Below are 13824 nucleotides of genomic sequence, written 5' to 3' on the forward strand. Positions count from 1 at the left end.
ATCCAGTTGTAGCTTGTTGGCTTCCTTCATTAAGGTCCATGAATAGCTGTAGGTGAGAAATTCAGAGGATTTGTGTGCTCATAAGATGCGTAAAGAGCCCTCTACCTACCCAGTGTGGCCCTGCCAGTCTAGACAGATCGCAAAAAGAAAGTGGTTAGTGTCTCGGCTTGTCCACAGACGTGAGATGGAAGTTTGTGGGGGGGTTGTTTGAATATGAATATGAATATTGTATGGTGAGTACTGTGTGCTAAAGGACAGAGTGGTCTCGGAATATTCTATGGTGATTGGCAACAAAACACATGTTCCTGACCTAAATTCACTCCGACATGGTTTCAGTTTGATTACTCAGCTCCTTATGTTCCCATGAATTCAGGCAACAAACACCAACCAGTGTTGGGTCTTGTAGGTCCTTTCTAGCAAAAAACATGGCAGCCTTCCTTTCTGAGAGTAACAAAGGAGAGAATGTTTGTAACATTGAACTTAGTGAAAGCATTCCCATATAAGCTTAACAGTGTAACAGTAAATGACCCATGTTGTTGCCCCACTGGTGAGATTACATTTTCTCCATAATGACATTCATAGAGTCAATAAGGTTACCTAGAAGTCTTAACTGAAAATGACAAGATCAGGGGAGGGCCCTGCCTGCACTATTGTTTTGATAGCTTGCACAACAATGAAGAAAATATTTCTCTCTTGCTAAGAAATCACTTAAAAATAAGCAGTTAACATTTCAAATTTAATAGATGGGTATATTTATAAACAATTCCAGAAACTTAACCTTTCAGGCAGTGTTTGCTTTTAACATGAGAAGCGGGCACGTAAGTTACTGAGCTCTGATGTGGGGCCTGGGAAGAACTGAGCCTCCCACCGGGCCACCACATAATGCTGAGGTGTGGGGGGACAACCATGCAGGTAATGAGCTGGCAGAGAAACTCCCAACTGTGGCACCAAGGAGCCGTGTCCCTGCAGCCTGTGTGCTAAACATGCTCTGTTTTGTTTTTTGTTTTTAATGAGCTTTCACAAGAACATTCTGTTTGGATTTTTTGTAATCTACCTAAAAATCCTCTAAACTGTTGTCCCAACCTCATTATACTCTGGGACAAGAAATTCTAATGTAGAGGGCCAAGTTTTTAGAGCCCGTTGAGAATTCTGTTACTAAAAACCTACAGACAAAAGGAGAAGGTGGTAGCAGGTTCCCAGCACCCAGGTAGGAGAGGCTTCGAGAGAATGTACTAGCATCCCCTTCGAGGAAGGGGGAGGGCTGGCCTGGGAGTGAACGAGTTGCATCTGTATCTCACGTGGGTCAGGATTCACCCACTGAACTTGACCAGAAGGTTCTTAACCGGGATGGTCGAAATACCCTGACCTCATTTCTAGGGAAGTTTGTGGATTCACCTTGAGGAGGTTTTAAAAGTAAACAGTCAAGTAATTAGAAATGAATAGCCCTATCTGAAGGAAAGAACGTGGGCTTTCTAATTCCTGGGGTCCCTCTACACCCAAGTTTCAATTTGATAGGAAGTCAGACCGACACTCTTTTCCAACAAAATCTCCAAACATATAGGCAAAAGATGCTTGCTTCTGGACAATAAAGGAGTGTCCTCAGATACTTCCTGCCCGTTTCTGGCTAGCTCCCATGCTTCTGAGAAGTAACTCTGGTCCACACATGGCCCTCCCATCAGGCAGTGCTCCTGATCCAGGAGACCTACCCACCTTCGGGTGGCTGGGGGAGCCAGATGGGGAGGCTGGGTGGGATCCCTTCACTCTGCACCCACCGTGCTGACTCCGAAGGGCCCATTGTCGATGGTCTGTGCTTGGCAATATTTTACTCTCCTTTCTTTATCCTGTGTGTGAAATCTATGGAGAGAAGGGGAATTAAGATGTTTCTAGAACAACTTGCTACCTGCAGGTAGAACCTTATGACTATTCCAGGTTAAAGGGAATCTGCTCTTTCTTTACCTGCAGAGTGAGCCCTCCAGGGAACCATATTCCACAACCTTCTTCAGTACCCTGCCTGCCCATTGCAGCCCAGGCTCACAGAAAGAGGGTGGGTGGGCTGAGCAATGAGGTAAACCTCGTTTGGAAACCCAGCCCACGTGTCCACGCAGCGGGGAGATTGTGAGCCCTTGACCTAATCTCAGAGCCACACTTGGAGACAGAGTAACACCAGGTCAGCCTCATCTCAGTCCCCTGAGGCTGCTACCCCTGAGCCCAGGGAAAAGCCCAGTCATTAGCTCATCCTTATGTAAAGGGATGTAACAGCACTTCATTTGCACAGTGACCTTGAGCATGAAATAAGCTGAATGTCTGGCACCCAGAGGCCCTCCCATTTATAGTTCTTACCTTCTGGAACTGATTCCCTCTTTTAACCTAAACCCTAGTGGTATCCTCCTGATGTTCCAGAGAAGAGGAATGGACTCAAAATTTAAGAATGTCTTTCTCTATGTATAGGGGCTGGGCCTGGAACCCTTTAGGGTTCTGGCGTGGTTCTTGCAGCCACACCTTGCTGACCCTCTGGGACCAGTGACTTGACCGAGGGTCTGTCTCAGGCTTGTCCTCCAAGAATCTACTGGTGAGGCAGGATTCGCTCCCACACGCGTCCTGTCCCCACGGCCTCCCCACGAGAGCACTCTTGGCCACAGTCTGGTGGGGGGTCCGTGGTTCCCAGAGGAAGTCACCTGTCTAGAATCCTGTGCTTAGCCCTTGGCCCTGCCGGCCCCTCCAGTCCACTGGGTGAAAGTGCTGAGCCCCCTCCCCGGGGAGCAAGGTGAAGGGAAGCCACGGTGAAGTTCACGCACAGCCGCGTTCCCACGAGGCAGCATACACCGCAGTCAGGCCACTGAGCAGGCCGGCCCCTGGCAAGCCCCTGCTCAAATAGGAAACCAGATCCAAAGCTCCCCTCCTGGGACACTGGAAGGGAACACTCCCTCTCACTAACCTAATCAGTATGTCCATGTCACCAATGTTTACACAACTGAAGCTGGGGTTGAAGGGGAGACATTTGTCTGGCTTCAGCTCTGCTCCAAAGGAAAGCACTCAGCTGGGTAGGATTGGGAAAGATTAAAAATAACTCCTCCATCCTTGTCAGAACTTTGCCTCTCCTTTGCAACACCCCATTTAGCATCTGGCCTCCTCCCCCTCCTGGTGCCTCCGCTGCCCTGAGGTGGTTCTAAAGACAGCTTCCCAGCCTGCAAACACCTGCACCCTGGGAGACCGCCTTTCCTCGGGTGCATGGGAACGTGTGTCCCCTCACACGCGGGTCCCTCTTAGCGGGAATACAGGAGACTCGGGCAAGGAAGTCATATTAAAGCTATTTGTGAGGCTGCCAAAGGATCGCTTTGATTTATAAAGTATGAAAGTTTGCCATTTATGAATTCACAGTGAATGAGTTATTTCCCAGATTGTGCTCCAGAGGAGCTTATAACATTCTCAATTCCAGTGTGAAAAATGAATTGCAGGGAAAATGGGTCACTGTTCCCCAATGTTGAAAGTGCCGCATTGAAGGTCTCAGTAGCCCCTTCCCGTTGGTCCCTTCCAGGCTGGGTGGTTGGATCTCTGGAAATCCTCGGCAGCCCCGCAAGTTTGGTGCGAAGCGTCGGGAATGGCATCGCCGACTTCTTCAGGCTTCCGTACGAGGGGCTGACCAGAGGCCCAGGAGCCTTCGTGAGTGGAGTCTCCAGAGGGACAACGTCATTTGTAAAGCACATTTCCAAAGGTAGCTACTTTGGTTTCTTTTCATAAAGCCTCATGTTCATTCCTCCCCTTATTTTTCCTTTTTGAAGAACACATTACAGCTTTCAGGGCCTTCAGTGTGCGTCTACCTTTGTTTAGCCCGTTAGATTGCCGTGAAATGTTGGATTTGTAACAAAGCTCACATCTAATGCCTTATGTTTTAAACAGATCGCTGCTTGCCTGCAGTGTGTGAAAATGTTTCAGAAACTTCAGAATCTTAAACCTCCCATTGGGAAAACAAGCATTGGCTCAACTGTTATTCCATGCGATAAATACAGAAATATTAAAGGTGTTCAGGACTTCTGCTACACATCAGAAACCCTACACTGTGTTGCCTCTTCATTTTTTTAAATGTAGATACAGTTGTCATAACTTGCGGAAGGACATGGATACGTTTGGACATGGAAGCGGATTTGGAGGGGACCAGCCAGCTTTCCTCCAGCATATGCCACATCAACAGTGCCATCTTGTGGCCCGGATAGGTCACGGGGCACAGAAGCCAGACTGCTGCCCGCATGAAGGGGAATGTTTTCGTTTTACCCCTGTGTGTGCTTGACGATATTTTGGTCAGGTTGGCAGTGACTCGGGAACTAACAAGGGCCATCTGAGTCCCCTTTTCTTCTCAGCAGGAGGCAGGGAAAACAGGGCAAAGGGCTTCTCCCCCATAAAAGGCTTTTTAATGTCAACAGTGCTGCAACTCTGTTATGAGTGGGTAGGTTATAGAAGTCTCCAGAAGGCTCAAAAGCAGAGGAGCCTGAAATATGAGCGCCCGTCGTCCTAGAGGGGGGCTGGCAGGAGAATGGCAAGAGCAGTAAACCGAGTTGTGTGGACGAGGCCGGGCCCACTCCCCTGGGCCCCGGCCGTCCGGGAGGCCTGTGAGCTGAGAGCCGGAGGAGCTCACCGATGAGTCACTGGCGGATTTCTCACTCCCGACACTTGAGTCTTTGTGGTTCTGTTGTTTTTATTTTCAAATAAGACAACCGACACCTGCTAAACTGAAGCCCGCAGTAATTTTAGCATACTGACTCACCGAATGTGTTTTACACTTGTTCTCTCCTTCTCTCAGGGAAATCTGTCTCATTTGCTGCTGTCTGTGCGTGCACGTGGACTTTTTCTTTTTAGATTATTGGTAAAGATGCAGCGGCAAAAACGACATCTTCCGTCTCCTCTTGGAGCCGGATATCCTCTCACAGATGAGTGAATTCGTTAGTGTCAGGATTGTCCATTGATGTCTTTCAGTATGGCTTCACTGAGCCCTGTACAGACTTGCCAGAAAAACCCGACATAGTCCTGGCTTTCCCGTGTCTTCTCTCCTTTATTGTCCTCACTGTTTTCAGTTAACACCCCGAGAATCAAAACCGCACATGTTCTGTGCGGCACCAGTCGTTGCCTCTGAATGTCTGGTGATACAGTTTAGGGTCTCCCTCTGCTATGAGAGATGAAGGGGGGAAATAAATTTTATTCCTAAATAGAAATATTTCTTTACAATCTAAGATTCAGCAGCATGACCTTAACCTTTGAGAGCAAATTTTAACTTTCAAAACTGGGCCTCAGTGAGGACTTCAAACCTGAGTGCTCTAGCCAAGCCTCGACCATCAAACAATAGCGAACGCTACTTTCATCTGAAACTCTGGGCATTTTTCTGGCAACAGAGATTCTCGCCTGACCCGTTTTGAGGCGTGCCGTCACCCCGGTGAGCAAGTGTTAATCTTCGCCTTTTTTTCACAATTTTCTTCAGGCTGTTGCTTCAAGCTGCCCAAAGGAAGCCCCCGTCACTCACCACTTGGGCAGGTCCCAAGGCACCCCTCCCCCACCACCAGCCCTGTGAGGACTGCTCCCTGGGGGCCCCCCATGTATGTGACCATAAGGCCAACCCACGTGCTCTTGTGCCCTCAGGTACCCTCACCTCCATCACCAACCTGGCCACGAGCCTGGCCCGGAACATGGACCGCCTCTCACTGGATGAGGAACACTACAACCGGCAGGAGGAGTGGCGGCGGCAGCTGCCCGAGAGCCTGGGCGAGGGGCTGCGACAGGGCCTGTCCCGCCTGGGCATCAGCCTGCTCGGTAAGGGGCTGTGGGGGACGCGCGCTCACGGCTCTGCGGGCCGGCCAGGTGCTCAGTTCCCCAGGACTAGGGGTGGTTGTACGGTACGGTTTCCATCCTTCCTGCAGGCAAAACTGAGGCTCAGGGAGAGGAGGGCACTCCCTCTGCTTCCTGCCCTGCATCCATGAGGCACTGGGACAGGACCTCCTTACCAGAGCCATCAAGCAGCCGTGATGGGGCCGTCCCCTGACCTTCCCGGATAGAGGCTCACCTGCACAGAGGCCCATGCTCCACCCACCCCCACACCCCCACATAAGTGTCCTTCCATAGGCGCCCCCCAAGCGTGGTGGTGTCAGTGCAAGGACGGCACCACAGGGCCGCTGTTCCCTTGTCAAGGTCACAGGCAGACGTGCCACGCCCTCTCCGCCATGCACATATGGCAGACGCTCACCTTTGAGAAGCACTTCAGCGGCGTGCAAACGTCACATAAACTTCAGTGAGGAGCCCACTTCTCCCCTTTTATTTTTTTCAAGAGTGCAGGCTCGGCCTCAGAGTAATTACTGTTTGTCGAGCAGCCAGATGGTATAGTTAGAAGTGAAGATTACCGTGGATATTTCCAAGGACTACAAATGTTCGAAAAATAAGTTGCTTTGGAAAGATCTATAAAAAGGAAGCTTCAGAGCTGAAATTTTGCAGAGCAGGATTTTCAAGGGTATCTTTTGTTTATTTGTTTGCAAAGGAATTTAAAGCTGTATTGCTTGGCAGCTGGCCTGCTGTGCATCAGAAGGAGTGTGCATCTCAGGGAGATCAAAGTGCCCAGAGCGGGGAGAGCAGAGGTCAGACAAGATGAGCTTGAAAGGATTTGTCCTCTCTCCAGTCTGCATTTCTAGCCTCAGCCCGCAGCGCAGCCAACCGAGGCCCTGGGAGGAAGCAGTGAGATGTTAGCTCAGGTCAAGTTACTGGAAATTGTTTAAGTCGTAACATTCTGTGGTGTGGGGCACTGTCGTGTGATGATGCGCGTGGAAACTGGGAGGCTTACGTATGACCTGGGATGGAACTTCCAGGTAGAGGAGCAGCCCGGAGGCCAGGGTGTCTGCTCCGGGGAAGGCACAGTGGCGTGGGAGCGAGCCACATTCCTGAGGGGCCAGCGGACCCAGACGAGGGTGTCAGGGTCCTTTCTTTGTGACCTCAGGCGTGTTCTTCTCTTCTCTGAACTTGGGTTTCTCCTTTGTAAATTGGGGCTGGTAATAACATGATTTAGAGGTAACAATAATGACCTGTGCCAGGCAAAGTGTCCGTGTTTGGTAAACAGCACCACTGATACTCATTATTAGGTTCTGGTAGCAAAGAAACTGTAATAGTTGCCTCATTTCAAAGAGCGTCCCACCAGAGAAAGACAAGCAGACAGTGGCGGGAGCAGTCTTGCTTTAGTTTCAGTTCAAGGGATCAAGTTGCTGGAACCACAGGAAGTGACTGAGGTTATCTTGGAGGCTTCAGGTCATTGGATGGGGTCTTTGGGGTCTTTGGGGCCTTTTTTGGGTAAGAATCATGGGCTTCTAGGCCCTCTACACTGGGCAGGAGAGCTTCCTTCCCTCCAGCCAAGCTCTGTTTGGGGTTCACAGGTGCTCAGCAGAGGAGACCTGAGCTGGCTGGCCTGTGGCTGTGTCCCTCCCAACCAGTCCATCCTTTTCCCACCCAGACAAGCCCACACCCGCTACCCAGGTGCCACTGTGTAAAATTGGGCCTGGTGGTAGAAATCCATTATGTGAGGAACCACGATCCTCCCTCTGCGGTGTCCCACTTTTTAATTCGGCACCTGTTGTTAACCAGGCCAGAAAGTCCTAAAACTCCCATCGTTGCTTTATCACGTCTTGTACAACCTCATACACATGCGAGGGAATCATTTAGTCTGTCTGTGAAACTTCTTCTTCTGTGAGTGGGCTCACAGTCTTTCTGCATTTCTGGTAATTTCCAAAGACCTCGGAGTTCTGTGGATGATGGAAATCCCTTCTGGGTGTGCGCTGACTGCACGTGCAGGCACCCGCCTGACCTTGGGCCCCCAGGAGCACCGCCTCTAGCCGCACACCCTGAGCGAGGCGCCCATTGCCATGCTCCTCAGACATTTTTAGTTCCCAGTGGGCATCTCCGAGTTGGCTCAAATCTGCCGCCTTCCCTCTGGGAGTTCAAGAACTCTCTGTCCTACTTAATCACCGGGTCATCTCAAAAACGTCCAGTCCTAGAACTACCTGATGTGTAGCAGGAAGACGAGAGGAGGGACAAGAGGAGGACCAATCAAGTCCCTCACCTAGGAAATTCTAGATTTATCACCATTTAATTTATCCCCAGAAATGGTGCTTACAACTGCTAAATGCAATGAAGTGCCTGATTGAAGTTAGAGCTATTATCATTTTGTTTGAAACCCATGCTGAGTGAAACCAGAATATTAGTTCCTCGGTTTCTTCCTCTAGAAGAAACATTTACAACCCAGTTAGCAAAAATATATTGAAAGACCACTTGAGTGTTGACGGAGCATTTTCACCTGTGTCATCCTGTCTAATCTGCAAGCCCTGGCACAGATAGGAAGTTAAGTGACTTGCCCAGGTCACACCTCCACCAGGACAAGAGCCTGGGCTTTTCCACATGTCACCCACCCGGGAGGGCTCCGAGCCTGGAAACAATCAGGATGTGGGGAGACTGAACAATTGAAAGTTCCAGGGTAGGAAAAACACATTTTCCCCAAATGTTTATGGGTTTGGTGGGCCTTCTTGCCTCTGTTTCACCCTCATGGGGACACTGTGGAGTGTTACGAGGTCCTTGAAAAATCAAAGGGAGTCGTTAGCTGCCGTGCCCAGCCGCGTCGCCCCGAGTCAGCAAGGAAGTGTCAGCCGGCGGAGAGATGCCGCCGAGGCGCTTGGACGAGCGCCACCAGTTTTGAGAGAGCAGTGGCTTTGGGGAAAACTCTGTTTAGCCTACAGAACTGGTAATAAGGCTTCCCCACATTTACCAAACCCACTCCCAAACACCCCCCTTTCTCCTGCACCCTGGAGTCCGTGCTGGGAGAGGATGTGAGCTCCGTGTCACGGTCACACTCCGTGTTCCCTCCCAGACGTGACTTCTCTCTCGTGAATACCAAAGGCAGGATGTCAGAGCTTGCTTCTGTCATCCCCTTCTCTTGGGCCGCTGCCTGATGCCGAAGCACTGCCGGATTTCCCAGCAGCCACACCCTCCGTGTGCACGCCACGCTTGGTCTGCCCCTCGGAATCCCACCCAAATCGGCCTCTCCCAGGTGAATCGGGACGTTTGCCCTGGAGTGAGTGAGGAAGAGCCAGGCACCAGGACTTGGCACCGATGAGCAGTCCCGATGCCACTACCGGCCGTCGGCAGGCGGGTTGCAGTTAGTGGAGAATCTGGGAATAACAGAAGTGCTTCCTCCCCGGTGAAATTAATCTGTTCCGGCCTCAAGCTAGAATACCTCCCGTACTCTATGTGTAGGTTTGGTTCGTCTCTGAAGTGCTGTGCCCTACTGCCCGCCTTAGGCCTGTGCCTCTGCTGTTGGGATCTGAAAAAAACAAAGTGTCCAAAGTAAAATTACAGCACGTGGCAAGGGCAGCACCAAAACAGCCACATAGGCAGGAAGCTTCATAGAGCGGCGAGCAGTGTTTTCCGCCCAAGGCTGGGGAGCTGGTCCTGGAAGAGTGAGGGAGGCCCCCCCCTCCTTGCTTCACAAAGAAAGCCTTCCTCCTCCAACTAAAGGGTAGCAAAGGGAACACCTCCCGCCTCTGCCTCGCCCGGCACGCGCAGAGGGCACGGAAACTCCCCTCCGAGGCACGCTTCCTTCCGCACCTCCCTTCATCACATCACAGCCGGCTCCATGTGGCCGCCCGCCCCGTGGGCCTGATGCCAACAGACAAGTTTGGGGATCAGTTTCCACTACTTAGAGCAGAGGTCAAGTATATGACAGTAAATAATTTACCAGTCGTGGGATTTAGGTGGATTAGACCTAATAAGAGAGCCTGCTGAAGCCCTGAGAGAAGCTGCCTCTCTCCGGGCAGGGCTGCAGATGCCGCGAAATGGCTGCTAGTCTCTCACGGCCTCTCTGGTCTCCGGCTCGCACCTGGTGACCAGTGAGGTGTTGGTGTGTGTGACAGGCCAGCTTTTCCCCTCCAGGGTCTGGTGCTGGGCGGGGGCATGGGATCTGACAGCTCCTTCTCTACCTCTGAGAATCTAACACCTTGTCATGAGGTTCAGATTTTCCACTCTCTGGGCTGCCCAAAGAGTTTATCTATCAAAGCCGCGGTTACTGAGCCCTCCCTGTGGCTGGTGGCCGGAGAAAGTGGAAGATCAAAGGGGAGTTTCACTGTGATACCTGTTTGCACTTAGGCAGGTAGAAGTTAGAAGTTAGAGCTCTGTATGGATACTCACGGCCATCAAGGCTCTACGTTCCTCGTAGAGGTTAGGCCTGGCACGTTAAAGGGAAGTGGAAGCTTCTCCGTGAAGTAACCACAGGCCCCTCAACTCAATTTTAATAGTCTTAATGGAAATCTGTCCTTGAGAAAAGGCATTTCTTAAATAATTTAATCTATTGGTGAGTTTGTGTTTTCCTACTGACTTAAGCATGGAGACCTTTCAAAGAAATCAGATCATGACGTTACAAAAGCTGTATTCTTTTTTTTTTTTTTTTTACATTTATTTTATTTTTGAGAGGCAGAGAGAGACAGAGCACAAGTGGTGGAGGGGCAGAGAGAGAAGGAGACACAGAATCCGAAGCGGGCTCCAGGCTCTGAGCCGTCAGCACAGAGCCCAATGCGGGGCTCGAACCCACAAACCGTGAGACCATGACCTGAGCCAAAGTCGGACGTTCAACCGACTGAGCCACCCAGGCACCCCACAAAAGCTATATTCTTTGATTTGATGCTATTCCCTTTGAACTGTCTACCCTGAGATGATCTGAAGGAAAGACCCCCACGGTTCTTGCCTCTGCCGTGCACCAATGGTGGCCACCACCCCCATTGACACTTCCCAGCTGCTCTGACTCCCAACCTCATGGATGGACAGCAGGACATCACAGTCCTCCTCCTAAACACACGAGGCAAGCTCCCCAGCCTGAGTGCCGGGAGGGGTGTCTGGAGGGCGATGAAACAGTGACCCCTCGGCCCTCCACAGCCAGGGCAGCTGGGGCCACTGGGGAGCAGCGTCCTCTGCCTCCCCAGTCAGTTGCTGAGAAGGTTTGGGAAGCTTTGGTCAAGGCTGAGAAACAGACCCGTCGCCTCAGGTCATTCTTAATCTGTTGATACATAAATTTAAATGGCTCTGTCCAAATTCAGAGGAATGGAATCCATGAAGAACTTTCCCTTTACAATTGACCCGAAGGAACTGGCCTTTGTTTTACTGGATTTTGTTCAGGGGAATATTACTTGAAATTAGCAGGTCATTAACAGAGACCTGGAAATCTCCGTTTACCCAAGAGACTTTGAATTAGTGGCATTTGGAATAATGGGTTTTGACATGTACTAAAATTTCTACCAGGGGAACTCTGCATTTTCCATCCTTTCCATTAATCCTAGCAGGACTGAGTTGAAAACAGAAAATTCTGTCAAGAACTGTAATAAAATGTTTACCTCTTACTGAGCTAGAGAACCCTCCACTCCATCATTGGGGGAAAGAAAAAACAAAACAAAACTGGGACCAGTGAAGCCCTTATGAAGTCTCAAAGTAAGAGGAACAAGAGGAAGGACCCACAGGAGGCTGAGGGATTCGCCCTCCAGGATACCTGACCAGGCTGTCCTCTGGGAAAACCGCAGGAGCAGACTGCTGAGAGCAGGGTAGCTGTTCTGAAGTGAAGAGCAAGTGGCCAAACCTCAATGGAAGTAGGAAGGAAGGAGGTTTTTCTAAGACTGGCAGACTGGACAGCCTCTTTTATAAACAGGATCAGTGAACAGCTTGGTGGTTTAGAGCTGGGCTGGGACTCTGCCTCTCTAGACTCAAACCCTGGCTCAGGCATAGGACAGCTGTGTGACCTTGGGGACAAACTCCTTAACCTCTCTGTGCTCCTCGGCCTTATCTAGGAGCTGAGGGTAAAAACCACGTCCGACTCCTAGGATTATGAGGATTAATGATCTCATACAAATAACACTCGATATAGTCCCCAGCACATAGCAAGCACTCAAAACAGATTAGCTATAATAGAAATAATTGCTGTGTCAACAATTACATTAATATATTATTAAAGAATTTCTCTTATCACTATTAAAAGGGAGAACATGGAAAGGGGACGGTCTCTTCCAGTTTTTTTCACCCTCTTACTTCAATGCAAATGTATCAGGCTGAGCAGGCTTGCTCTCTCCTCTTTGTCTTCTGGACAAAGGCGTGTGAAGTGTCACTTTGGAATAGTCTGACTTGGTTATTAAATTCTGAACCGGACTTCACAGATCCTAACTGTGATGGACCAAAAACCCAGGCTGAATATTATGTTCTGGTGAAGATCATACATGTCTAAGTCAGTGCTCCATGAACTTACGTAATCGATGAATAAATGTATAGTAAAGAACTTCCTAAGGAGGGTGCATTTTCATCTTCAGTCCACATAAAACTGTCTTCTGGATTGAAGGTTTTCACTTTCTCGGGATTTTAAGCCTCAGTCCTCACTGGAGGCATTTGCTGTTTTTCAGGTGCAATTGCTGGCATAGTCGATCAGCCCATGCAGAACTTCCAGAGAACATCGGAAGCTCATGCTTCAGCAGGACACAAGGCCAAGGGTGTCATCTCGGGCGTGGGGAAAGGAATCATGGGGGTGTTCACAAAGCCCATCGGAGGAGCCGCTGAGCTCGTGTCACAGACTGGCTATGGTAAGTCGCGGGGCACCTGACAGGCCAGCTCAGACGTCACGGATTAGTTTGCGATTAGGGTCTCCGAGTTAACGTAGGCCTTCGCCTGGCAAAGCAGTGAAAGTAAAATGGATACATCTACAAGTAGGTAAATAGCCGTCTTTCTCAGCTCCTTACACTTATTTGTGCAAAGGGTAGAATCATAGTACTAATCATAAATTATAATAATTAAAGGCCCAGGAATCAATTTGTAATTTCATTATATCTATCTCACAGAATCTTTTTACAGTACATCTAAATAAAATGGACTTTAGTGAGAAGTCACCAGTGAGAGGCCGAAGGCAGTTGAGAGCGATATGTAGAAAATATTGAAGCAGAGGATAGAACTATTACTTTTTCTGGTGACCAGTTTGAAAGGAAAAGTAGGTTATAAGGCAGGAAGATATCTGTGTGGAGGCAGCATGTATGTATTCGGAGAGAGGAGCGTGTGTGCGCGCGCGTGCGTACGTGGGTTCGCGCACACGCGCTCACAGAGCCCTGCTTCTGCGGACTCTGGGCCGCGGCCCCTGGGCCGAGTTCCCGGAAAGCCTTTCCCCGAGCAGACAGCTGTGGGGAACGGGCTCGTGGCACCACCTGCTCTCGGATGGTGGGGTGCCGGGCCCCTCCCACGCTCGTGTACACGCAGGAGTGATGGGTGTGCCGCAGGAAGCGCCTCCCCCCGTATTCTGTTCTGCGCTCTTGGCAGAGCGCACCGCAGTGCCCTGACAAACAGGTGACCGCGACTGTTCCCTTTTTACCGACACTCCGTGCCCTCATTCTGGTCCTCCAGCCGGCTGTCCGGCCACTCTCACAGACCGCAGGAGGGCTGGGCTGTCAGACACGCGAGCCCTCTGCCTCCGGCCATAGTGGCCGGGGTACATCTCACCGCAGGCACCCCGCGCCTCCGTGGGGCCGACAGGAGTGTCTGAGAAGGGGAGAGGGGGAGACAAATGCCCCCCTCCGGCAACCATCCGGAGGGGCTTTCAGAGACCACACAGATGCGAACATGTGTTCCCCTTGGCTTTTCCCCTCGCCTCCCCCCTCCCCGTTTCTGTCTCTGTCTCTGCCTCTCTCTCTCTCTCCCTCCCTCCCTCCCTCAACCCCCTCCCCCCCCCCTTCTCCCTCTCTCTCCTTCCGTGAATGACATTTTCACTCACAGGGAACGGGGCACAAAGAACCGCCGTAG

General features: G+C 50.6%; 1 protein-coding gene across 6 annotated transcripts in view; it reads left to right on the forward strand.

Annotated features, from left to right (window-relative positions):
- Window positions 1-13824, forward strand: part of VPS13B (vacuolar protein sorting 13 homolog B) — an 801572-nt gene that overhangs the window by 780241 nt on the left and 7507 nt on the right. For all 6 annotated transcript variants that reach the window (XM_019468011.2, XM_019468006.2, XM_019468010.2 and 3 more), the window contains 3 exons: window positions 3536-3712; window positions 5626-5796; window positions 12444-12620. In XM_019468011.2, coding sequence (XP_019323556.2) covers window positions 3536-3712; window positions 5626-5796; window positions 12444-12620 — 525 coding nt within the window. The remainder of the gene's footprint in view (window positions 1-3535; window positions 3713-5625; window positions 5797-12443; window positions 12621-13824) is intronic.

The sequence above is a fragment of the Panthera pardus genome, unplaced genomic scaffold (genome assembly GCF_024362965.1).
Source record: "Panthera pardus isolate Hobbes unplaced genomic scaffold, ASM2436296v1 HiC_scaffold_7, whole genome shotgun sequence".
NCBI classification, from domain to species: domain Eukaryota; kingdom Metazoa; phylum Chordata; class Mammalia; order Carnivora; family Felidae; genus Panthera; species Panthera pardus.